The sequence below is a fragment of the Falco peregrinus genome, chromosome 5 (assembly GCF_023634155.1).
Source record: "Falco peregrinus isolate bFalPer1 chromosome 5, bFalPer1.pri, whole genome shotgun sequence".
NCBI classification, from domain to species: Eukaryota; Metazoa; Chordata; class Aves; order Falconiformes; family Falconidae; genus Falco; species Falco peregrinus.
This window is the reverse complement of record NC_073725.1, coordinates 62,666,951-62,693,462: the sequence shown is the minus strand read 5'-3', so window position 1 is coordinate 62,693,462 and position 26,512 is coordinate 62,666,951. Positions and strand designations below refer to the sequence as shown.

At 47.3% G+C, this 26,512-nt stretch overlaps 2 protein-coding genes across 3 annotated transcripts in view; one reads left to right on the top strand and one right to left on the bottom strand.

The window, feature by feature from the left end:
- The window catches only part of TMIE (transmembrane inner ear), a 31,607-nt gene extending 26,013 nt beyond the window's left edge, over window positions 1–5,594 (bottom strand). Inside the window, exon 1 of the mRNA XM_027786541.2 lies at window positions 5,175–5,594. Coding sequence (XP_027642342.1) covers window positions 5,175–5,273 — 99 coding nt within the window. The 5' untranslated portion in view covers window positions 5,274–5,594. The remainder of the gene's footprint in view (window positions 1–5,174) is intronic.
- A 4,100-nt stretch (window positions 5,595–9,694) lies between these two features.
- Window positions 9,695–26,512, top strand: part of ALS2CL (ALS2 C-terminal like) — a 48,558-nt gene continuing 31,740 nt past the window's right edge. The window contains exon 1 of one of the 2 annotated variants that reach the window (XM_027786966.2): window positions 9,695–9,793. In XM_027786966.2, the coding sequence (XP_027642767.2) occupies window positions 9,791–9,793 (3 nt within the window). In that variant the 5' untranslated portion in view covers window positions 9,695–9,790. Of the gene's footprint in view, window positions 9,794–18,995; window positions 19,092–26,512 lie in introns of those variants that run through there. The other variant, XM_013299693.3, reaches the window with a different exon arrangement.

Below are 26,512 nucleotides of genomic sequence, written 5' to 3'. Positions count from 1 at the left end.
GTTGCTGCTTTGGCTGCAGCGTGGCTGGGCTTTGAAAAACTAATGAGATTTATTCCCAATTGCATTTGATTACATGTATCTAAAGGCCACAGATGGTTCAGGAGGACTGAGCTTTAAATAATGCACATGTGCCCTCTCTTCTTTCCCCTCCTTCCAAGTAATAAGACGGAGATGGACAATGTGACAGGATGGACAGATGGACAAACCTCCATGCAAGCAACACTTATTTAGTAAGGCTATCGAAATCCTCTGCAGCGGTGGGGGAACCCTGGCAGAGTCCAGATGAAACACTGAAAGCACAGTAATGATAATTGATTGGTGGCTTCACAGGTCAAGGGCCAATATAATAGGATTATATATTTAGGAAAAGAAGACTGATAATAATGACTGAGTCTAAGTGTGATAGCTGATAAATCTAGTAATTAATGTGAAATTACCATGTAGATATAGCTGTTGCCCTGATTGTGAGGCTTGCTTGAGCCAGGGCTGCTCCTGGGCTGGCCAAAGGGACACCTCTTGTGGTCTCAGGCCTCCAGCTTCCCAATGGGAACCTCATTGTTTTTCATACCTGGACCAGTTCATGTCCTGTGAGCAGCAGTCTCAGGCTGAACCCTGATGCCTCTCTCCATCTGAGAACAGCAGCAGTCACACTGCCTCTTTAGCATAGCTGTAGCATTTAGGATAGCTGCTTTATTGCCCCTGCTAATGATTTAGTTATAGATGCAACCTCTCTGCAAATAACAATAGTGCTCTGAGAGCATGTCTAAGGTTTTCCCTAATATTTATGTGAGTTTGGGTCTGGGAGGGATCAGTGACTTTGTACCCTGTATAGTCTCTGTCTCTCTTGAGCCTGTCTCCTCAGACTGACCATAACAAAGAATTTCCCAGAAAATAGCTTTTATAATTTTCCATAATATTTTGAATCCAGCTGACCTGAAATACGTGTATTTTCCTTAAAGATGCAGTTCTTAAAGATAATTCTTATATCTCGAATCATTATGTGTGTTCCTTGTGTATGTCCACCTGAACTATGATGTTTTCCCTGTATTGACAGCTATTGAGTTAAATCTATGCATCCACAAGGGAAATCAACCTCAGAAGTTCGCTATAACTACTAGCTAATTTTACCTGCCTTCATTTAAACTACAATCACACATGAGTATTTTTTAGATTATTATATACAGCATTACACCCATCACATTCATTTGGAGGCTATAGATGAGGGTTGCTCTCCCTGGAGCCCAACTATATACAGCTAAGTGTAGTATAGACTGAACTCCACTTAACACCCCATGGATCAACTGTATCATTTGTCTATATGGCAATTTGAAAGTGGAAGGTCTTGGAAAACATCTGAAAGCCTTTAATTAACCCCTCCTTTTCTTTAAACTGGCCTTCAGTTTATTTTGCAGTAATCTTCTTACCCTACTCCACCAAGCCCTGTCTTCGCTCAGCTGAAGCTATTCATAACTAGTTAAAAAGAACAGATTTTGGGGGGTTTGGTAGGGGTTTTTCTCCTCCCCCCCCCCCTTTTTTTGTTTTGTTTTTGTTTTCCCCCTTCCCTACTCTCAAGTCTGTGGTGCAGCTTTTCCAAGGAGTCCAAGCTAGAACTCGCAGGAGAACAGAAGCTTCTTTAATTTCTATTTTGGTAGAGAGAAGGGCCACCTTGTTCTGGTCTGTTAAAGCTTCTGAAGAGTTTCTTTTATGTGGCTTCCTAGGACAGAGTTTAATCTCCTGAACAGGAAGCTCCAAATTCTAATCCAGAGACCAAGAGCTTGGCAAAGGTCTGACAGATGCAGAATTGACTCAATAAAGAGATCATTGACTAAACAAAATGCTATATCCCGAGCACCTGCTATGCCTTCCCATCCCAGGGACCAACTTCACACATGGTCCAAGTCTTTTAAGAGCTGACCTGATGCACATTATCCTGATCAGGTCACCTTATTGGTTTCTACATAAGGAATTCATTACATCTGGGGCCAGAGCACCCTGTGATAACCCACGAGGCTGATGTGCCTAACCTCTGCCAAAAGAAGGTGGACCTCTCCTATGAAATAGTGGGAATGGGAAAGGTCCAACTTTCAGACTGGTATTTAATTTTTACATCTGCTTTTATCCAGCCTGATTCCTTCCTTAGGTACCTCCAAAGAGTTTATAAAAAAGGAGAAAACCCAGGTAAATCAAGTAAGGGCTGTCAAAAGCCTTGGTATAGGAATGAGAAGATAATTTTGTCAAGAAGAACTCAGTAATGAACCATATCAGGATTACTGGGAAAATATAGTTTATTCCAGCTGGTTTATCAGTCCTTAATGTTAATAAAGTGGCTCAAATAAACCCAGATTTCCCTGTGCTTTCCCAAAGCAAAGTCCTGATGGTTCTCCTGTTGCTCTACAGAGCAGGCAATTCCTTAAGCTGATTATTAAGCATGATGCTACTTTTCAGCCCTGGCCCAAAGGAGGGCTGAATCTGAGAAGTGATGGGGTTTGTATTGGCCTTTATAAGAGGAAATTTCTGTTTGAAAGGCACTGGAAATGTTGATGGTTCTCCCTCCTCAACTTGCCCTAATCCTGTTTCCACCACATCCCCATGGCATGTCAAAGATCTGATGGACAAAAGCAGCAGCAGTATGAGCTGTGCTATTGCCTCATCTCTCCTTCCCTATGTAAACTGCCTGCTTCTTGAAATGCAAGCTTCATCCTAGCTGGGGCTCCTGGGGGGGGTGATGGGGAAGGTGGGAAGCTAAGGAATGGGCCAGCGCTAGTTGTGTTTCATGTAATGAATTTATTTTATTAGAGGATATTATTTTATGGGAGCTGAATGCATTGTCTGAGCAGCCCTGTGCAAGGAGGAAAAAAAGCCAAAGCCATGCTCTCTTGTTCTTCAGTTGTGTTGTTGCTAGAGCACTGGTGTGATGCTGGAAAAGAGCCTTTTCCCAGCCTTCCAGGAGTTTATCTGGCACCCGCTAAAGTCTGAGCGTGTGAATGCACAGGGGAGGGCTTCTGGCACATTGCACGGGCAGTGGGCAGGGCACACCATGGAGCAATTTCCAAATTTACCCAGTGCTGGGGTAGCTTGCTAATCCTTGGACAGTTAACTTTCAACCAGGGGACTGAGAGTTCCTCCAAAAGGCCTGTGAAAGAGGAAAGCTTTTTGTCAGTGCAATTAGAGTCGACATTCGGAGGCTTTTATTGCCTCTTTGCTCCTAAGTGGACAGTGTACATGAATCTGCACACTTGAAAACACTTGAAGACCATCAAATAAGAGCATCTTCTTGTTTCTTTACTTCTTTTTATTGTGGCTTGGGGTTTTTTGTGTGTTTTGTTGTTGCTTTTTTCTTTAAGCTTGCTGAAATGCTTTGATGTCTAGCCCCTTTGACCTTCTCTCTGTTTGCTTTGGTGGGCTGGCATAGCATAAATTGAATTATATTGGATAACTACATTGTATAATTATTTGAAGTAAAAAGTCCTTGCAGAGCTTCAGAGCAGCCTGTAATTCATCTGCTTTCTACAAAAACTTGACTGTTCCTCTAATCTCATTTTTGGGTACTTGGTAGTTAGCTTGCCGTGCAGATTGTGTTTCCAGATGAGATTTGCTCCCTCTGATGTGCTTTAAGCAGAGAAGTTTTCAAGAACGTCTGGTATAAGTAAAGCAGTGCATAAAATTACTTATGTTTTATAATTTTTTTTGGTACTTTTGCTATTTATCTTTGTTTTGCATTGTTGTGAAGACAGTTCCTGTGAATTGTGCATCTGTGAAACTTAATGAAAGGGACCATGTTCCTGGTGGGGTGGGTGCTGTGCCTGCACGCCGCCTGGGGTGCGGTGAAGCGTGCTTTGTGAAATGTGCACTGTAAGAGAAAGTTCTGCCTCGCTTGTCACCTTGAAAGCTGCTGTAGGCTGAACTGCTTGGAAAAATGTGAAAAATGTCTACAGCAAAGTGTGCATGAGTGTGCAAAGGAGTTTTAGGTTCCCATTTGCCTTGCTGGGGATGTTATATTGTGGTCAGATAGATAGGATGGGTTGGCAGACCCATTTGAAAATCTTGAATTTACTAAATTTAAAATGAAACAACCAGAGAGTCAAGGCAATAGTTGGACTGTGGCATGGGGATATGAATTCTGCATGGTTGTCACTGCCTTTGATGTGCTGGTGACACACTGCCAAACGTGCACCCCAAAGGCGGCAGAGATCAGACCTGGTTTGGTGTGAGGCCAGGTGATGCGCAAGGCAGCCAGGGATGCAAAGTTTTAAAACACTGAAAAAAATCTTTGCTTATGCCAGCCCGTAAGAGCCCTTCACACAGCTATGCCTACACAGATGCATTTTTGAGCAGTTTAGCTAAACCCAGAAATCTGAGCAAAGCATCTGCTGCAAGAACACGCTGCTCATCAGCACCACAGCCCTGGGGGCTGATCCTGGACCAATGCTGCAGCTGCCTCTAACATGGCTCAGGCCTTAGGAAAAGCAATGAAAAGGTTGAAAATGGCTGGGATGCAAAACTTTTGGCAGCTGTAATTCTGAGGGGCCAGATTCTCACTTCTATAACTGCTGCCAGGGTGTAGACCTGGGATGTGAAGTTGCTGTTCCCTCCTGGTTCATTCCAGCCTTGCTGGAGGGAGCTGGGGCCATGAAAGCACAAAGTCACCCTCAGGGGAGAGCTCTGAAACTGAGCTGTAGGTGAGGAACGTCACCTCAGAGGTTAATGTTTTTGCTGAGCTGGAGGAAATGAGAGAGAGAGAAGAAGAAAAATGCAGCTCAAACATTTCACTTGGGCAAGTAGATCCAGGGACAGGATCACCTGGGTCATGCCTGGTCCTTCTCTTCTTTCCCTGAACCTCTGATGTGGGACACTTGTTGGACATGCAGTACTGGGCTAGAAAATGCTGTGCTGTGACTTTGGCCCTTTGCAGTATCAAGCCCTCTTTGGGGCTTAAAGCAGCCCTAAAATGCTGACTGTCCTCAGCAGCAGCTACTGGTATTTTAAAAGCACTTTCTTTCCAGTGCTGGGCCTATAGAAAGCAACAAGCATCTCCCAAAGAAGCCTCAAACTCCATGGAGCCACCTTAAAGTCTCTGCTGTCCGCCCTGCCTGTCCTCCCTGGGTAACGTGCATGGGAAAAACACGTTCCTGGACACCCCAAACCCCCAGTTCACAAAGCAAGCTGCTCCTTACCTCAATTAACTGTGCCACAGCTGCTCTGGAGCAGGACAAGAAGAGGGAGGAAGAGCTCACCCAGGAGAGAGGATGCTGCAAGGGTGGATCCCACGCCATCTTCTCTTCCCAGTATATCTCTGACTTCTGCACTGTAGTCCAAAGCCGGGAGGTTACGAATAACCCAGCCAGCTCCCAGCTGCGTTCAGCATTTACCAGAAGCAGTCGCGTGCTGTCCTGGCCCTTCTTTACTGCCTTCCTTTCTAACCCAGCAGCCACAGAGCTGACGCTGGGGAGTCATTAATTAATTAGACTGGTGTCGCTTACAGAGTAGAGTGCTCTGCTGCTCCTCAAGCCGGGCTTCGTGAAGGGGGGATGCAGGGAGCAAAGCAGCCTCAGAGCCTCACTGCTCCCTTGGAGGAAGGCGATTCACTCACTGAAAACCCTGGCTTTGCTTTTTTTTTTTCTCTCCTTCTCCTTTTCTTTCTTTCTTTTTTTTTTTTTTTTTAACAGCTGCCTGACTGATTCTAGCTCTCTTGCTCTCCTGGCCTGTTGAGAGAATTCTCTTCCCTTAATGACAAAGGGCTGTAAGCCAAGCTGATGCATCATCAGCATCATACGTACTCGACGCTAGCAGAGTTCAGTGTTACTGGAGATGAGGATTTCACATCTTGGGATTTTAAAAGCATCTTTCATCCCTGAAGGATCTTGTGGATGTGTTGCTACAGTCTGTAGCCTCACCCGGATTTGATCTCCAAAGGCAACGGGGAAGAGCATGTGCATAGCAGGCTGCGGAAGGTAAAACTGCGGGGCCAGCGCCTCTGGTTCATCTCTGCTCTAGGAGTCAGGAAAATGGTCTGAATCCAATGGGCAGGGAAAGCACAGCCTGAGGGGTGTGGGGGATCGTGGGGCTCCAAGCTGGACTGTCCTTCCACCAGGGAGCAAAGAAAATCTTTGGCCACAGAGTGAAAAAGTGGGTCAGGAGAAGAGTGACTGGATGAAGCTGGTTTACTATATTCTCCAACAGTCATAGTTTCTTTACTGGAAGAAACCTGGAATTTTAGGCAAGAAAGCAAGCCATGACATCCAGGAGGATCTAGTCCCTTCTGCTACTGTGTTCTAGCACTTTCGAAGAGCTAAACACAGTTTCAGGAGAAACGGCTCCATAGCAATTTATATTTTACAAGCTCAAATAGGCAAGGCTGGCTTTAAGGTTTGCATTACTGATTAGATGGTGGAGATCGGAGGAGGGTGGCAGGGTGCCAGCGTGTGCATTGCTTGGGGAGGGGGAAGCAGCCCCTGGGTTCCCTGCTGCGCTTGTGCTGGCCGCAGGCTGGCACGGGACCGTTACCTGTGGGATCCACTGGAGAGTGGGTGGGAAACCCGGGTACTAGGATGGGAGATCGGTGTGAGAACTGGGTGCTGTGCAAAGGGAAGGCAGGGTGCTGTGTTAGCAGGTCTCAGCAGCAGACAACAGACGGTGGCAGCATCGAGGCAGGGAATGATGCATCTGCCTCCGAGTTTGTGCAGCTTGGTCCTCCTTTCCCAGGTTAAAATCCAGCCTGGGGCTCTGAGAGCCTAGGCAGTGGCTCGCTGAGCTGGTGTTAATGTTTTTCAGCTTGATTTCTTAAGGAAATGGGGCTTTGTGGCATGATATTTTGCTTGCCTCTCTCCTCCTCCCTATCATCCCTCCTCTGGACTTCTAAGATTTTGCTGCTGTTTTAATCAGACTGAAACTGGCCAAGGGATAAAGGCTGGGGATGCTGAGTTTCTGCGTGTTTCATTTTTTAAAAAGTATGCCGCTGGGTAAAATACTAAATCAGTTGTATCAATGGAAGGAGGAAGGATAGTAGTTGAACAACTCTTACTGGGCACCAGAGGATCCACGCTGGGCAGAGATGCTATGACCAGCCAAGCCATGGGGAGCTTTGCTTTGCACCTCTATCTTGCTGAGCACCAGCGAATGCAACCATGGGGCATAAATCCACAGCAAACTGGGCTGCCAGCCCTGCTGCTTATGGGACTGCTTCCTTTAAAAAAAAAAAAAGTCTAAGCGTTAGTTCTAGTCTGCTTAAGTCGAGCTTGTGGAGATGTACCTGCTGTGCCCCAGGTCCAAGGCAGTGTAAGCAACCTGAGCCTCTGAGCTGCTCTTTCCAGGGTGCAGTTTATTATTAGTGCCTTGCCCATGAACTGAGGGTTCCACACTGCTCCCATTCTTTTATTTGTGAGTTCTCAAGAGGTGTGGGTTGTTTATTTGGTTGTTTATTTGGTTGTTTTAATGCACTGAGCAAGATGGATTGCGACTTTGCTGCGGCTGATGGGGAGCACTCTCCTCTCCATGTGCTGCTGAGCCAGGCCTGCCGTGGCATCAAACCACTGCTGGGAAACATTTGTGCCAAGAGCTATGTAAAAATAGCGCAAACAAACCTGATCGGTTTTTTCCAGCCTCCAGATTTCTTGTTCTATATATGGGTCACTGAAGCAGAGTGAGTCCTTCGGATTTCAGAGGGGGGAAATACAGATTTCTGCAGACTACAGAACTTTCAGCACTTCGTAACTTCATTTCAGCTTTTTTTGTTGGGACAGTTTGAAAATACCTGGAGTAAGTCAGAGTAGAATGCCCTGCTAGGATTTTAAATTATAAGATTTCATGTTGGTCTTCTACCCCTATGAGCTTTTGGAGATTTGTTTGTTTACTTATTTATTAATTTTCCTTCATGACAAGGAGGACAAACAAACTCCTTATATGCAAGCATCTACTTCTAATTTGGTGACCTGACCCTTGGAGCTGGATATTTTGTAGAGAGAGAAAAAAGTGTTGCAAAACTTGTGAATTTAGCAAGAATGAGGAAGTGTGCTTTGCAGGGAGAGGGAGAAATAGCTGCCGTTTCCCATATACAGCCCTGCAGCACTGACCCCTCACCAGGTGAGGTTACTCATAGCCCACATTGCACATGCTGTTATGTACTCACGGGTTAGTGGATGACCACCAGTCTCTAAGTAAAACCGCAGGCACCGTTAAACTCGTCAGCTGCCTATTTATAGCTTGTGCCTTTTGCATCCTCTTGGGAAACAAATGAAATGCAGCTCTTGCTAAACATGCCACCTCGCCAGTCACTGCGGCGCTGGCCGTGCTGCTACGCAAAAGCGCAGTGATGCTGTTGGGGAGAACGTTGCAGTCTTGAACTGAGCATGGCAGCAAGAGCCCCAGGGTTCAAACCACTTGAAAGGGGATGTGGCTCTTGCCCACCTCATCCTCTTCCCCACCCTGGGGCTTCTTTGCTGTCTGCCTGGATTTGGAATGGTGGGCAAATGGACAAAAAGCTGCAGGGGACTCGGTCTGGTCTCTAGAAATGCACCAAGCATGTAAGAAGAGAAAAGAGAAGTGAGTCTCCTTGCTTTGTTCTGGCTTTACTGATATCAGTATCTGCCAAGTGGCTGAGATTTCTTAACAGAGATTTCTAATCCTTCATGAGAAAGCCTCTGAAGACAGAAGCTGTGTGTCCCACATGTGCTTGTGCTCATGTGTTGTAAACCTGTTTGCAGGAACTGTTGGTGGGAATCCGAGACTGGGCTGGTGGGTAAATTTTGTGCACGTCACAGCTCTGTTACACTACTCATTTGGCTGACTACATGCTGCTTCCCTTCCTCTGTGTGCTTCCAGGCACCTAGAAGCCACGGTGATGGGCACTGTGCAGGCTTACAGTGTTTAGAGAAATACCCCTTTGCCATGCAGAATGCATGTTCCTGAATGAGTGGAAATATAGGATTTGGAGGAAGATGAAGGGTCTCCCTTCCTGCCCAAGTGTGGAATCATCTCTGTCCAGCCACTCCCAGAGCTCCCACATCCTCCAGCAATCTCTTCCAGGCTTTCTCTGCTCTCCTCACTCTTCCCACAGAGCATCAAGGTCCCAAGCCCCTGTGCCTGCCTGCTCTTACAGGTGTTTGAAGATTTCCAGGGAGACCAGGCTCCCAGTTCCTCATCACTTGGGGCAGGGAAGGAGAACTGGGAGCCAGGAGAGAGGAGAAGCCAGGAGAAGGGAGGGAGATCTTCTCTGGCTGCAGTTTAATCCCCAGAGCAGGGTGCAGTTTCTCCCTTCAGTTTTGCAGCTCCCATTCAGGTATTTGAGGCTTGCCCTCTGTCCCTGCAGACCGTGCCTAGGAAACCTCCTTCGTAAGAGAAGTGTGGAGGCTGTATTTGTTTTCAGTTGGCTCTGCCATGACTTGCCTGCCCCGCACACCACAGAAGCTTGACAAGTGTTCCCGCAGAGCGGAAGGCAAACTCAGCAACACCCCTGGTGCTTGCCTGCATGGAGCAGCAGCCACATCACCCGTCTGCGGCTGCTGTTTCCCTTTAAATTCTCTAAAAGCCATTCAAGTGTTGAGTTGCTCACTGAAATTTAATGTGGAGACTGGCCAAGCGATGGCAGCCTGCCAGGGGTTTCCATGTCTACCAAGAATGTTTTGCAGTGCACCTTGGGAGAGGAACATTACTTCCTGGATTTCTTTTTTTTTTAATTTTTTTTCTCCCCTTAAAGTGAGTAAATAAAGCAGCTGAAAAGTTAGAGCAGGCAGCTTTCATCACCGGCTCCTCTTTCCATTCACATGGCGACATATCCTGGCTGACAGCTCAACCCATGGTAAGATGGACTTTTTGCTTAGGTGGCGTTCGGCTGCCAGGAGATGCTACTAAGCTGTGGAAGTGGTCTTGTGGGAGATTGTGGTCCTGTTGCAAAAGATTTTGCTCTGCGCCATGATGCAGAGCAGGGGGTTACAGCTATGGAAATGGGTGATGTTCTGCGTGTGACAGTATCGCTCTCCAAAGTTTATTGCTTGCGTATTTTGTAGGGTTAAATCTTGCATTTAAGATGCAAGACAGTTTGGGGAGGCTGGGTATTCAGCAAAGTGCTGCCATCGCTGCCTCCATAAAACAGGAATGTTGCTAATTTCCTACTTGCATTGAGGCAAATATTCACAAAATCCCTCCCGGTGCTAACAGGGCGTGTGCCGCGGGAGCGGGATATAATGGTGCAATTCACCGCAATGCTATGGGACAAGGTGCCTTTGTTTCTCGGGCACCATGTCTCCGGGCGGTTGGACTCATTATGAAGCTGACATGCCTTGCGGTTGCAGGTGGCTTCCAGCCCAGTGGGACAGGACCTTGCTGTCCTCATTTAGCCGCTGAAGGGAGAGGTTGGATACGGCCAGTGTGTTTCCCTGTGGAAGGTGGCTCAAAGGTGAAGAAAGGGCCACCAATCTCATGTGGCTGCAGAAAGGTCATCTCCTAATTTACCTCTAGGGACAGTGCTATAGTCACTTGTCATTGCTCTCACAGCAAAGGTAGGTTGCTGATGGATTGTCTGTTCTATGCTGCTATCTCAGTGGGGGATTTGAGATTTGGGAAAGAGGGATTTGGGGGAACACTGGACCAAGACTTACTTTGCTCTTAGGAGTTGTTCATGTGCTAGCTGGCCCTCATAATCTTCTTCCACACTGCTTATGTTTGAGGAGAGCTTTTCTCATCCCTCTCGAATAAAATCATGCCTTTCTTAGGAGGTACCTATAAAACCCATCTGGGTGATGGAGGGGGACTGGTATCAGCCACAAGAAATGTCTCATGCATTAAGAAAGAAAATCTAGTTGATTTCTGCTCTCCATCCTCCAGTGAGTCTCTCACCTAGATATCTTGGCACCCTTGCTCCTCTTTCATATCTCCATGTGCCAGATGCCTCTGGCCATCGGAGTGCTTTGATCCGCTGGCTGGATGCATCTGACATAGCTTGCCAAGGAGTGGGAAGAAGGCTCCAGCATTGCAGCTGGGGTTGTGCCACCACACATGGAACATTTGGAAAAGCCCTGGTAAAAGTCACTCTGCATCCCAAAAGATTGATACAGTTACCTAGTGGGTTATCTCACTGGTACTGCTTCTTTGCTCTACCTCAGACAAATTTCCATGTTGTTTTCAGAGCTGGAAGGGTTGTAATCATTCTGCTACAGTGAAAGAGCAATATGATGGTTTTCTTACTATTACAGTCTTCTGGAAATTTATCTGTGCAACTAAGCACTGAAAGGCTCATGGTTTTGGATAACTTTGCACAGAGGAAGAAGCTGTTCTAAGCTGAAAGACAGAAGCTAGGTGCTAACATAGGAAAGGGGATTTCCTTTTGCTTTCCTGCTTCTGGCTTCCTGCACGTACAGCAGCTCCTATGGAATTGGGACTGACTGCCAAAGGCAGTTTTCCTCCGGTTAGACAAGCTACCACAGAGCAATAAATAGTTTGGAATCATGAGTCATGTTTCATTCTTCTAAGTGGGCATTATGGGTTTATTTAGAAAAGGCTTCCTTGTTTCTGCATTTGTTGTTACAGAAAAGTAATTCTCAAGTAGAGTCCCAGTGGCTTTCTTGGACTGGCTGACTGTCACTGTGGAAGGTAGCTGCTCTAAGGACTGGTATTCCTCTCTGGTTTGTTCTGTGGAGTGAGAATTAGAATTGCTTTGCTAAGCAGTAAGCACATTGGTCGTGTAATGCCACGTGGTATGGTGTCCCAAGTCAGCTTGTGTCTTTGGATAGGATGTGGGGCTTGGTGCGTGATTGCAGAGGTCCTTGGTATCTTCCCAAAATGTCTGTCTCTAAACCGTCTGGGCTTCCCAAAGTTCTGAGCACAATGTCGCACCCTGGCCTTTGTATGGCAGCTATGGCCAGATGGATGGGTGTCCTGACTCGCCCCTCTGCCCTCAGGGCAGAAGCAAGCACCATAGGTCACACAGAGGGGAACACATCTTGAAATGGTGACCACCCCCACCATGACCATCTAGTTCTCCTGCCTTGGCAGCCTAATCTTCTGTGCTGTGCAGGACAGGGGTAGGATGGGACCAGTTGGTGCAGCTCATGATGCACAGTTTCAGCACCACCTCATCACAGCTGGAGTTTGTCCAACAGGCTAAGGAACTGGTACAGCTTGACTAACAGGCACAAGGAGACATGTTACTCTTGGGTACTTTTTGGTCCTTGGATCAGGACCAATGTTTTGTCCTTTATGCCTGTAGCCAGTGTGGTCCTGTTTGGTTTTGCCCCTTTCCAGCTCCTTCTTACTCTTAAGAGAACCACGTGCTGCCTGGTAAAGGCCATCAGCTACTGTCTGTCCAGGGTCTTGCCAGTGCCTTGGGATGACATTGCACTTCTACAACTTCCACAACTTCAAGCTGTCGCAAGTCCCTGCTGCTGCTGGACCTCTGGCAGTGCTGGTGCTAAGATGTGTATCTGCTGTAGAGCAGGTGCTGCATGGACATGTCACCAGAGACAGTACCAGGACCAGCTGCTGTCTGACAAGGGAGAGCACAGATGGAGTGGGCTTGCCAAAGGTCATGTGAACAGCTGGGGAAATGGTATTTAGGTCATCTACCTGCTCAACTAAGGCTGAAATCTCTAGACTGTGCACTATGAAGTCATAGAATTGTTTGGGAGTTTTTAGATCATTTAGACCTTTAAGATCACCACATCCAACCATTAACCCAGAATTGCCAAGTCCATCACTAAACCATGTCCTGAAGTGCCACATCTACACATCTTTTAAACATCAACATGGACGGTGACCCCACCACCTCCGTGGGCAGCCTGTCCCAGTGCCTGACCAGCCTTTCAGGGAAGATGTTCCCCAGCCCCCAATCTAAACCTGCCCTGGGGCAAGGCGAGGCCATTTCTTGTCCTGTCACTTGTTCCTGGGAGCAGACACTGACCCCCCCTCGCTGCACCCCCCTGTCAGGCAGCTGCAGGGAGTGAGAAGGTCCCCCCTGAGCCCCCTTCTCTCCAGGCTGAACCCCCAGCTCCCCCCTGAGCCCCCCCAGGCTGGTGCCCCAGCCCCTTCCCCAGCCCCCTGCCCGGCTCTGGACACGCTCCAGCCCCTCAGGGTCTGGCTGGTGCTGAGGGGCCCAAACTGAGCCCAGCATCTGAGGGGCAGCCCCCCCAGTGCCCAGCGCAGGGGGACGGGCACTGCCCCGGCCCTGCTGGCCACGGCATGTCTGACACCAGCCAGGGCGCTGCTGGCCCCCTTGGCCACCTGGGCATGGGGGGGCTCGTGCCCAGCTGCTGCCCCCCAGCCCCTTCCCCGCCGGGCAGTGCCCAGCCCCCTGCCCCCAGCCCGCAGCTCCTGGGGCTGGTGTGACCCCTGGGCAGGGTCCAGCACAGGGCCGGGGTGACCCCCACACAGCTGGGCTCGGCCCCTCGGCCCGCCTGCCCGCCCAGACCCCCGGCAGGTCAGTGCTCCCCCCAGCTCGGTGGTGCCTGCACACACTGAGGTGTGACCCCTTCATCCAGATCATCAATAAAGATATCTTCCAGGGATTAATTCTTGACTCTTCCAGCTGAGAGCCTGTGTGGGTTTAATGCTGTGACACCTGGGTTGGGTTTGAGCAGCCTGTCTAGGAGATGCTGAGACCGAAGATTGTGGGCAGAGTCCATCTCTTAACTTTGGACGGGGCTTTCCTACATAAGGAAACCAGTGTGGTGAGGAAAGGTGTTGAGCATGTATCGATATCTTTTCCATGCCTTCTCTCCTTGTTCTGTACCTGTCCTGTTCCTGGCCAGTCCCATGCTGCGATCTGTCCCTTGTCTTGTCTGAGTGCCACCTCCATCTCTCGGGGACAGGAATACAGATGCAGACACATTTCTTGCAGTGCCTGTTACCTGAATTCTTCTGTGCATCTTAACACGAGTATGAAGAATTTCTAGATGCGTTTGATTCCTGTACTGGTTTAGTGCTGAATGGTAGCTCAGATGTAGAGAACACGTCTGTGCCTATTGCTGATGCCAGTTTCTTGTTCTTTGTTTTCTAATTGCTCCTGCCTTGCATGCCTCTCTTAGTCTTTAGGGAAAAGGCTTGTGTTGCCTCAGTGAAAAGAACCGGGACAAGTCTGATTATCAAGAAGATTGTGAAACTTCTTTTGCATGAGATACAAATAATTGCACACTTAGCTGCTGTTTCCATGCATAGTTTCCCAATGGCATGCACAAATACCATGCTTCTGGGCTTGCAAGGCACACGAGTTAGGGTGTATGTGCTTGGATCAGACATCCACCTCTGTGACTCCTCTGGGTGAGTGAATCTGAGAACTTCAGCTTGTTGCTCCTGTCTGGGGTGGGTGCTGTGTCAGACCCTTAGCTGGCTAAACCATAACAGATCCAGTGAGATCCCAGCTGCTACGACTGCCCTATTCCTTGCCAAAGCCTCAGGCAGCCCCGTGGCATTCCTGTAATAAGGCAGCAGAAGTATCAAGTTGGTGCTAGCTAGGATTATGGACCTGGTGCCATCTTGGACTTGCATTGCCTCCTCCATCTCCCAGCTCAGTCCTCTTTCACCTGACACCGATGTGCAGCTGAAACTCTTGGGATGTCTCCAAGGGTAAATGAAGTTGCTGGTGTTTTTTTTCTTTTAAATAGCTTTTTGGAAGGAAAAGAAAGCTATATGATAGTGGGGTTTGTGCTGAGAGGAACTATCATTTGTTGGGGGGGAAAAAAAATCTCACGTCTTCAAACAGCCTCTACCTAGGGATAAGCAGGAGCTGGGGTTTCGCTGGGCGATGCTGTGGGAATGGGGGGCTGCAGGCTGTTTGCTGCTGCTCTGGGGCATGCTTCAGTAACCCTGTACTGGAGCCAGTAGCATCAAGGGTATTCTTGTAACTGAGTAATAAGGCAGCTATTTCCAGACTGGTTGGTTCTCGAAACATGGGGCGGTATTGCCCTGGCGATAGAGAGATGTGCGGGCCAAGAGAGCCGACTCAGCATCACTGGTCCCAGAACTCAAGAATTTGTCTGGGACCTAGTTTCAGCAGAGGAACCTGGACTATAAATAGGCTTTGGTTAACAAACCCAAACCCAAACTAAAACAAAACGTTCTTGATGGAAATGGCCACTTGTTTCAGGGAAGCTGTATTTGGAGGACATTATGAGGGTGGTGAGATGCTAGAACAGGTTGCCCATAGAAGTTGTGGATTCTTCATCCCTGGCAGTGTTCAAGGCCAGGTTGGACAGGTCTTTGAGCAATCTGGGCTAGGAAAGGATGTCCCTGCCCATGGCGAGAGGGTTGGACTAGATGATCTTTAAAGATCCCTTCCAACCCAAACCATTCTATGATTCTATGAAAGGCAACATTTTCTCACAAGGTACATATTGGAGTGAGATTTGTAGAAGGCTCTGTTCTGATGACTAAAAACCCTAACCAGGAGAGGCAAGGTGAGCTCCTTCTCTTAGAGTTTTCTTGATCAAATCTAGTTTGGTATTTTCTAGAGGGGTAAATGCTTGCCGTAAGTGGTTGAATTCCCATCTTGCTGTGCCATCTATTGAAGGACAGACGTCTTGGAGACAGTATGCTCATTGGTGCCACTGCACTGCAACTGCCTTTCCCAGATCCCCATAGTAGATGTTTCTGGTGATGGTGTTAAGCCTTGCTTTGAATCATGTTCCCCAGAGTGACACGTGCAAGCACGGGAAGCAAAGATTTTAAAACTGAGGTCAAGCAGGGGAGCAAAATATAAAGCTTGAACCACCTGATATTGCTGCCCGTAGACAAATGAGTGCTGGTAGCATCCCTTAAGAGCCTGGCTAGAAATGATATTGCGTGCTCTATATTTAAGATCTGTGGCTGCAGATAGCCACCAATGATTTAATATTTTTTTTTATTAATAATTGTTTAATAATAACCATCTGGTTAGATAATGGGAGAGCAACCTAGAGCTGACAGAAATATTTATAAATCTAGAAATCTTCTCTGTACAAAACTGCTGTGTTTAATTAATAAAAACTGTTAGTAGAAGAAAATACGATCTGACAAAACTCCAGGTGTAGACTTTTTTTACAAAAACAAAGGCTGCATCTGTCAATGTGTCCCTGACTTTTTTTGTTGTTGTTTCTTTTTTACAATTGGAAGTCTCTCAGGTTTCACGACTTTTTGTCTTCAGGTTGATCAGCACTAAAGCTTATCTATTTGCAAAATATGTCTTTGGGTACGGGGTTCTTTTCACCCTTTCCCCCCTGAATCAAAGCAGGAAGGGGAAGCAACTGCAGTATTACATTTACAGGATGAGATGCATGTCTCATGCACAGCCTTAGATGGTCTTGAAACATCTGTGTCCTCATCCACTGCAGAAATGTTCTGGACAGCAGAGCACTATCGACACTTACCCTAAATCGGTCTTTATCTTCAGAAATACTGTCTATACTATATAGGTGATGGACCATGCTGTGTCTCACCCTCCATAGCCAACTCAGACTGAATCTGGTTTTAAAGGCTGGATGTAAAGATGTCCACAGTGTGTTGGAGGTTCCCGCCATGGGTGCAGAGGAGTCAGAGTGGTCCTACCTCTAGTATGGCTAGGTGGTTGCTCAAGTAGCAGCAAATCATCATTTTTCACTCAGTGTTTCAAGACCAAGTAATGAGTATTCATGCTGTAACCTGTGGCAGTCTGGTAGCTGCTGCACAATCAGCTGAGTTGCCCGTGCAATGGGGAGGGGTTAGATGAGGGTGGGAAATCTCCTGCCTGGAAGCTGGAGGTCTTATGTCTGTTGAGGACAGTGTGTAAGGGGGCAGGAATGTGAAGCTGTTCAGAGGAAGATAAAGCAAAATCCCAGCTGTCTGGTTTGCTGTCCAAAGCATCCAAAGGAGTAAGTGTGATTAGGGCTGGGGAGAAGAGGAGAAACAGCAAATGAATGGGAGTGTAGTGAGAACTGGCTTGCACAGATAATGCCTTGTCCACATACAGGAGGGATGTCGCAGAGGTGCAGACCTCAGGACTTGGGGCTTCTGCTGCTATTCATTTGGGTTAAGGCTGAGGAGCAACCTGAACACCTCAGACCAAACATGGCCTTTCTGCACATTCTGAGCATTTCAGGAAAACTAGCCGAGTGACTGAAAGCAGAATTCTGCTGAGGAAACACAAACGAAAGTAAAAGAGGTGTCCCAAGCCAAACTGTGACATTCCTCTGTGTCAGCACAGTTTCAACACAGCTTTGCCAGACTGGAGTTAAAAAGAACAACGGGGGAAAAACACGAACCAAGGCATGCACAACAAGCCACTTGGCCAAAACTGTACAGAAATAAGCTACAAAGCTGAGCTTGAGGCCCAGACCCAAATGCACTCAGTGGTTTGAAAAAGAAGACCTTAGAGGTAAGGTGGGCTGTCCAGTGTCCATCTCCCCCAGCATGGAGCACAGCTGCTGGGCCTTTGGTGAATGCCACAGGGGAGCTGGAGTTCCCCAAACCTCTGCACTCAACAGGGAGATGTTCAGCTTTGGGATCTCTGAAACCCTCTCCCCGTTCCAGAGGGTAGCACTACCATAAGGTCTGCCAGACAGCAATCTCCATCTGCATAGGGTCTGGAGGCTGGAAAGTCCTCTGGGCTCAAGCACCTATGCCAAGACTTTGAAAGGACTTGAGGTGCCTGTCTGCCATCTCGACCTTTGTGGGTGAGCACTTCCTCCTCAGGGCATGGAAAATCCAATTTCATTCCAGATTTTAGACTGGAAGAAAAAGGTCTGTAATTGTGCCAAAGTCCTGATCACCAGCTCTTTTCTCTCTGCAACTTGCAAAGCAGGTAGGAGGCTGGCAGTGAGCTCATTGCTCACTCATCCCTTCCATTTCCCGGCTCCATCCTTCCCCAGTATTGTTCCCTGCAGTGTATGGGGATTGCTGCTCTGAGGCTTGCTGCTCTGCCTGCTGGTGTGGTGTAAACCACTGTGTTGAGGTAGACAGTGAGTTATGGGTACAGCCCTGTCTGAAAAGACGCCTGGAGTCCAGGAAAATGGGAAGGAAGTCAACAACAGTAGGTGAACCTCTCCGAACAAAAGGTGATTGAGGCATCCCTTGTCTCCTGTTACACCCTGAGCATCCTTGCTATAGAAACTGACTTGTCCTGATCCCTCAGCCCACAGTAAGTTCCAGTAGTTTGTAAAAGTCCTTGAAAGTGTATAGCTGTGGAAGAGGCAAGCTGCCGAGTGGGAGCGTCTGGGAAAGAGTGGGGCTTTGTTAGTGCTCTGCAGCACGCTTGGGAGCACCACGGGAGGGCTGGGGCTCCCGTCAGGTGGGGTATCGGCTTCTTGTGAGGGGGACAGTGAGTGCATGGTGGTGGCTGCTGCTCTGACAAAACGCTTGCGGGGATTTGCTGTAATTTGGGATCAACCGGAAAATGCTTTCGTGCTTTAGGAGCTCCAGTAGGTGTGCTGTGGAGGACTCTGGGTCCTCCTGATAGATGGACTTTGGGGTGGTTTTTGGGGTTTTTTTTTGGTGTGTTTTTTTGAAGGAGGGGAAATAGTTACTGCTGGCTGAGGTGCAGCAGAGGACAGACTTGGCATGCATCACGTGCAGGCTGTCACAGGCTCTGCAGCAGGCTCTGAATAGCAGGAAATGTCCCATTTCCCAGGGTTTCTGCCTGTGGGCTAAGCAAGTGCAGAAGTCACACAAGGGGAGAGACTGGCAGAACAAGGAGAAAGAGCAAAGGAGCTTCATTTGGCAGAGCTCTGTGGGAATGGGCTGTAGGTGAAAAGGGATTAGAGCTGAGAAACACACGCCACTGTGCAAAGAAGAACACACCCTGTCCTTTTCCCGTTCGGTTTCCTGTATTTTAAGCTTCCCCAACGCATGAGCGGCAAGAGCACAGATCGCAACATTTCTTGTCCTTTTAAAAAAGGCAAATAACAAGCAATTGCTATAGAAACCCTATTTGCATGGGTTTCGTAACTGTGTCTCTGGGCTCTGTGGGTGTCTCATCTAATGAACAGGCCCAGATCTGTGTTTCAGCAAACGAGGCGGCCAGGCGTGGGAGGGAGAGGTGGGAGGGGAGAGCGGCGGCTCTGGGAGCACTGAGTATTTCAGGACTCACTCGGAAGCTCAGAGGAGCTGCTGCCGTAGCATTTACCACGGGGGAATTTTAATTGGCTGCCTCATGCAAGGTACGTTCCTCTGCACGCTGGTTACTTTGGGGTTTCGTGACCGGTGTGCTTTGGTTGGTTGTTTTCCCATTAATCCTGAGGCTCAGGTTTATGGCTAGCCATGTACCAGAGGAGGGGTGTAAGATCAGCCTTAGCAGGCTGAACGGACCGTTGAGATCCGTTGAGTTGAGTAAAAGTCCTGAAGCCGGGTAAAGTTTGGGAGCGCTTGGGAGAAAACAGGTAGAATTTTTACCTGTGCAAGTGACCAAAGGTGTGGAGTGCATTTTCCTGGTGGGTAAAATGCACGTGTGAGAACCCCTGTGCTTTATCTAATCAACATGTTGGCTTTGCATAAAGAAGGTACGTTGTCTTTAAGGTATTTAATTCCTGGATTTGAGGCATGAAATCCTCTGCTTGCTCTCACCTTGTGTTTTCTAAAAAGGGATGCTGGAGAAGCGTGTGCATGTGTGGTCCCTCTCCTGCCGGCAGCTGCCTGATCCCGTGTGTCTTGGAGCTTGCTCCTGTTTTGAGGGAGGCATTTTCCACCCGTGCCAGGCAAGCAGGCAGCCTCACCTGGCAATACAAGCCTGATGAAGTAAGGCTGGAAACCATGCATTCATGCTGGGGTTGCACAGCTTGCCTGGTGGAGTAAAGAAACCAATACCCAACTAATTAGCCGAGGCAAGAGTGGCTGATAAGCTCGCCTGGGTTTCTGCAAGGGAGGGAAGCCGTCAAAAGCTTGCAGGTGTCTCAGGTGTTAAGTGAAAAGTCTTGGGTCAAAGGCCCAGTTATAGGGGAACAGGAGCACACTTAAGATTTTTTTAAAAGTAGCAAACTAGGTGTTTAGAGCCAGAAGAGGAGGAGCTGCAGTTCACAGGAGGGCTTGTTTTTAAGCTTAAGCTTAGTTTAATTTGGACCTGAACTAAAGCTGTGTCTCTCTGTGAAAGTTTCCTATGGCATGGAAGCATCTTCCTAGACCTTGCAGCTGCTCCATGGACTTAGTAGTCTCATTGCTGCTGCTGAAATGACTTGAATTCCCAACAAGCTCCAAGACAAGATTACTGAGGATCTGCAAGGAAACGAAGCAGAATTATGCTTCAAGGCCCAGCCTTCAATTTAGTAATTCATGTTGGAGGCAAACAATAATAACAAGTTCCAGAGGGATAAGATAAATTCAGGGACAACAGGTCCGTAGGCAGATGCTAGGAGTAGGGTTACATCTTCTGAGATCCCTAACACAACAGTTGGTTGTTGGTGAATACAAGAGGAATGAAACCTCAGAAAGTGGCCAAGCTTATGTTTGTTCTCTAAATAACAGCTCTTATTCTTACTGCCAGACTGGCTGGACCACTGGATGACCTGGTTGGTATTGTTTACATTCCTGTTGAATTGAAAAGGTACATCCAAAGTACTTTGGGCTCAACAAACAGGAATTTTCTTGTGAAACAGTTTTGACAGAACTTCTGACCAGCTCTTCAGGTCATCAAAAGACTGGGTTTTGGCACTCAAAGCACCTCAGTGAACTGTGGTGTCTCGCAGTGATGATCAGAGGTTAGGAAGCACTGGTGATGCTTTGCAGGGCTGTCCTGCCTTCAGTGGCTTGTAATTTGTCCTCCAAGAGCACCTGAAGGGTTTGATGAAACACTAGAAGCTTCTGACTACACTCAGCCCTTGGTAAAGACCTTGGGCACTAGAATGGAAAGGTGGAAAAAATTGGCAGCTCTTCATTCAGGGCTGTTAATGTTCCTGGACATGAGTGAGTTTAAGGGACCCAAACAGAAAGGAGAGAAAGGCTTGGGGCAGGGATGAAAGTAATCCAAGCAGGTTTGGGTTTGTTTGTTTGGGTTCCCTGCCCCCCCCCCCCCCCCTTTTTTTTTTTTTTACTTCTCCTTGTCTCCATTCCTGTTCCTTTGTACAGATCTCAGCCCTGCCCTGCTTCTGGCAGGTATCTGGGATGCTGTGAAGTGCCTAGGCCTTGCATGGGTCACTTGGTAGGGCAGATCTGGGAGGTTTTGTAAGTGGAGTTTTGTAGTGACATGTCATTACCTTTTGGACATTGCCTCTAGCATAAGCAAACCTCTGGGTGAGGTGGGAGGAGAGGCAAGAGGTGATGCCAAAAATCAGGACAGGTAGAGGATGGATCCAGAGCCTCCCTTGCGACTATGTAGTGGAGGTAGCCATCTCAAAAGTGGTGATCGTCACATGACGATTTTCGGTCCTTTAGCACGAAGGAAGTGAAATACCCTCTGGTCCTACTCAAGTTTTGGAGGTGTTGACTGGAGAGGATGGTTTGGGGAGATGACGTTACTGTACGTTGAACTCCACCTCATCTGTGAAGCAGTCCTGCTGCCAGCTCTCCCGTCTCCTGAGGGACACTCCTCTGATTGTGTTTGTGCCTCTGGGTTGGTTTCCAGGCTGCAGTTAGACTGTGATACTCAGGGTTTGTCTCAAAACTACTTTGATGTAGATGGCAACATGTGTTCTAAAGCCCAGATGTCTATCACTCTGTCATTTTTCTTGCTTTTTGAGGCCATGCTGATATCCCATTTGTAACAGAAAAGCAGAGTAGACATGGTAGGAGTATGAGGTCAAGGGAGAGGAGCTTCTGCTCCTAAAAGTGCTACCAGAGCTGCGCAACAAAATTGTCCCTAGCTCTTATCATCTGTCTTTCCTGTATTTCCACTCCAGTGCAGAATTATTGAGTCCTCTTCTCATAATCTCCTTTCCTTTGCTGCCTGTCATTGTTTCAGCTTTGACTTGGACTTTCATCCAGTAACCCCAAGTCATTTTGTGTTGCATATATGAGTTGCAGGGTCAAAATAGTTATGTTTCTGCATGCATAAGCTCCTTGTAAGTGATAACACTAATGATAATGGGGAGCTACAAGGCCATGAGGGATTAAATAGCAAGTAAACATCATCTCACCCATCAGCCTTATTGTACTTGCCTTGCTGTTTACAAAGGCTGAATGTTATCCTTAATTGTGGTGAGAGTGATCTTCTCTAGCCTTAGTTGTCAACAAGTAAAGGCTAGATTAAATTGAGCCTCTCATGTGCTTCTTTTTGGTTACAAAAGGTGTCTGGGGTGGGTAGTTCAGTCTTCAGATACCCAGAGGGAGCAGGTGGATCTTGTCCTTTTGAATTCATCTAGAGGTTTATGGTTGTTTTTATTGGGCTCAAGAGTGAACTTCCTAAGGAAAGGACATGAGCTTCCAATTTGGGTTTGGGAAGGAAAGAAAAAAATCTGGGTCAGATAAGGTTTGTGTAAAGCTTTTGCATTTCCTGTTTTCACAAAAAAAAAAGAGAAAACCACCCCACCCCCCACAATAGTTTTGTGTTTTTCCATGTTAAAGGTGGAGAAAGACAAAAGTCTGGGAGGCGGGGGGAGGAGTTCTTCTAGGGCTGAAAAATCAATTAGGCAGCTTCAGTGCTTTCTGAAGAGTACTGAATGCTTGTTTGACCCTTCACAAGCTCCTGGCCACACACTGCTACTCTAAAGTTGCTGAGGTATTAATGTGGTCTACATTTTGACAGCCTTGCACTGTGTTTTCGTTCACTACTGGAGGTCCTGCCAGGCAGGTGACCGACAAACAATTTGATGAGTGACACATAAAATCAGCAATACCAAGGCAGGCTGTCTCAGCTCCCATAATGCAGAAGAATGTGCTTGAAGAAGAACAGCACAAAAGGGCTGTAGTAATACTTCCTGCATATGTGCTTCTTGCCTCCTCAGGGAGTTCCTGAGCTAGAGTTGATGCCTTTGTTTTTATTAGCTTTTAATTCATTTTTCCTCCATGAACTCACCCAGCTGCCTTTGAACACATGTATAGGAGTCTCATAGCAACGACAGGCTCTTGTGGCAGAGACTTCCATGGCTTAATTAGATGTAGTGAGGTTAAATGTCCTGCTGCTTGTCCTGAGTTGGCCCCACTGCTGGAGGTAGGGGCGGCTGTGCTGTGCCCCAAGTGTTTGCTGTGTGGCCTTGGTCTGTGCGTGAACCCGGACTGATGGAAAGCTTGAGGGTCTTGTGTTTAGGGTGGGAAACTTGATGGGTCTGTTGATTTTCTTGTGTTTTTTAAATTGTGCCTACCTACTTTTGTTCCTGTCCTGCACAGCAATTTCTCCTGGTAAAGAAAATGTTGCACCAGACCCTGCCTAATTTCGTCACGTGGCTGGCACTGGCACACTCTCTGTACCCCTTGTTAAAGTCTAATCCGAGTAACTGCTACCTCCGTTCTTCTCATCTTCCTTTTTATGCTGCTAAGGGCTGTCTTGCGATTTGGGGTTTCATTGTCTTTCTACCCTGTTTATCCCCAATTACCTCTCAACTGACACATTGTGTGTTTCTGTCTGCTCATGAGGTGGCTCCAGTAAGTTGAACGCTAATTTATCCCGAGTCATGACCATCTGAGGCTTGGCAAGAGCAGAGTCGGAACAGGAGAATTTGCTCCAGCGTGTTGGTGCTGGTTAAACAAAGTCTGGAATTGTTTTTCCACGTGACAGAATGGTCTTTGTGCCAGCCTGAATGCAGACTCAGCTGGACCGTGACACGTGAGGAGGGATGTCAATTAGAAACACAATTAGGATGCATGAGGATACGTAGCCCCTAGAGAAAAGCAGAAAAGGTTGGGACAGAAAGGAACAAACATCTCAGCATTGGCCACCAGAGATTGTCCTCATGGCCTTAAGGAGCTCCTGAGTCTGCAAACTCTGAGCTGACACCACGGATTGAGTGAGGAGGTCTCACCCTGCTCATGGGTACGTGTGTGATGGTACATTAAACTATGCTGGGGAACGGACCCAGGTTAAAAAGTAATCTGGTGAAAGCTAGGGTCCGTAGTGCAAGCTCAAACAAATCTTTCCTCTCCCCTTGCCCTGCTTAAGACCAACTTTTAATGCTAATCCATCCCCCCACCCCCCCACCCCCAAAAAACCCCCCACAAATACCTATTTTTGATCATATTAATCATGATTATACAGATGTCGAGCTTACTAAGGGGAGAAAACTGATAGTTAGGTTTGTGTTCATTCTGGTTTAAGGTCACAGGATTTTTCTGTTACGTTACACGCTGCGAATTGCTGGCCTGCATTGACTGTCTAACAGTAAACTTTTAATAAGTTTATCTGCTAATTTCCAAGGGAGAAGCTCCCCACTGGCAGGTTTTGTGCAGAGCTGTATATTATTCTGGCCTTTAACATGCATCCTTTAGAGCTATACAAATAGCTCTATAAAAAATAGAAATATATAAAAATATATAAAAATACTTAAATATACACTTTATATAAATATAAATATAAATATGTATATAAAAATATTAAATATAAAAAATAGAGCTATACTATACAAACTGCTTGGGGAAAGACACAGTGCAAGGCAGGAGCAGTGGGCATCTGGAAGACAACCTGGCAAGAAAAGAGTTTTAAATTTAAAATGTTTTAGGCTACATCCTGCTGCAAAGTAGAGGGGCATTTACCAGTCCAAGTGTAGGTGCCCACGCTCTTTATTGTATTCTTAGATGATTTTAGATGCTGTAGTTAGGAGCAACTCCATTACCAGCAGGAGAGAAAGTGACCTCGACAGTGAAAAGCAGTATCTGAAGAAAAGTTTCAGGTTTACCCTGGCAGAGAAGTATCTGTAGTACCTCTTGGCTTCACTTTGGAATGCTTTTATTACGTCTGTACGAGAGCTTGAGTTAAAGCACCTTTATCCCTGCCTCTGTGAAGACGATGTACCCACTTGACACGGGCTGTAGTAGGAAGGTGCCTTTTCAGCTGCGTGGCAGCAATAACTTGATGGCATCTCAAAGGGCAGGGCAGGGAAGGCAAGGCCTGGCCTGTTTGAGGACTGTATGTGACAAAATGATGGACTGGCCCCATTACTGAGGCAGTCGGTAGCAGAAAGCTTATGAACTGCAAGGATGGGTGAGATTGGAAGGGCTGCAGTGCCCTTTAGGATGGCTGATGCAGGGAAAGAGAAGAGTTTAAGCAGGGGAGGGGTTACAGCAGACATGGTTGTGGTATTTACATCCCACCTGGTTTAGCATTAAAATGCCCTAAATCTGGCATGGTTCATAACAAGTTTCTCCCATTTGAGAAGTGTTGTTGTTGACTGATGACCTTAGCTTCAGCACAGAGGGGGATTCACAAGAGGAAGCTGGAAAATGAGTAGTCCTTCTGTAGATGTCCAGTTTCTTCCTTAATGAACAGGAGCTGGTAAGATTGACTAGATGTGTTTCCATGAGAAACTTCGTGTCACATGTGAAATGTATGGGGCTTCCCAGATGTTCTTCTGGTGGAACAGTTGGCTCAGAGCTACAGACTCCGAAGTAGAATGGGGCTCTATGCAAGGCAGGCAATGAGGCTCAGTGTTCTACCAACATGTTTCTTTGCTTGATTTCTTATCTGTTCCACCCACACTCCCAGCAATTTCCTGAAACTGGGTATAACAACCTGTTGCAGCTCCTCCAGACATGCATTTTCTTCCTGAAATGTGCATTTAGCAGCTTTGTACAGACCCTATTAGGATGAATGTTCCTCTAGAGGACCCAGGCTGCTCCCATCTATCGGATGCCCAGCAACCACCCAGTTTGGTATAGCTGCTGCGTCACCCTATTTCTGCCCTCATTGCCATGCTCAGCAGACAGGCCAGGAACTTGATGAGCCACAGAGATCCGGCGACTCCTACAGAAGTTGTTTCTCAAGGTCTTTTTCCTGTTTCTACATGAATACTGTTATGTGTGCCTTCTGTACTTACGGACCTGTACTGTACGGCTTTCATTTAAGGAGAATAAACACGTGTCTCATACTTTGGAAAATGTTTTCCTAGGGAGATCTTGTTCTCATGGGAGCATGAAGCAGGCTGGTGGCTGTTTTGTTTTGCCAGTGGACGTGGCCATCCTCAAAGGCCATGGACTTTCTGATTTTGCATGTAAAACCAGATGCTGTCCCGCTGTGTGCAGCTAGTGGACTCTTCCTTGGAGCTGCATCTCTTCAATTCTGGCCATCAGGAGTGCACCATCTTCAAAGGTCTTGACTCCACAGCAGCAAAGCCATGCACGAAGAGCAGACTACAACCTTGTGAACAGGCTCAAGCCTGCCTTGCCCTTCATGGAGCAAACACAGAATTACAAAACCACCAAGTCATGTGAAAGCTGTGTCCAAGACAGGGGAAGACAGCATGTGACAGCCCCGGGTTTCTGCTCAATGGTCCCGTCACCCAGCGGCACTACAGTTTGCATTCAGTTTTCACACATGTGAATGTATGACATGACCTCCGTGTGCCCTTGGATGGTCCTGATTTGTTTCCTTTGCCCTCTGTGGCTGAGCCAGTGTTGATTTTGTTCAGTAGGTGACAGATTTCAAACCTTCTTTGCCTGACTGGGCTAGAATAAGTGTGCAAATGCTGTCCTTGCAGAACAGATGGGGAAAGCCTGGAAATGGTGA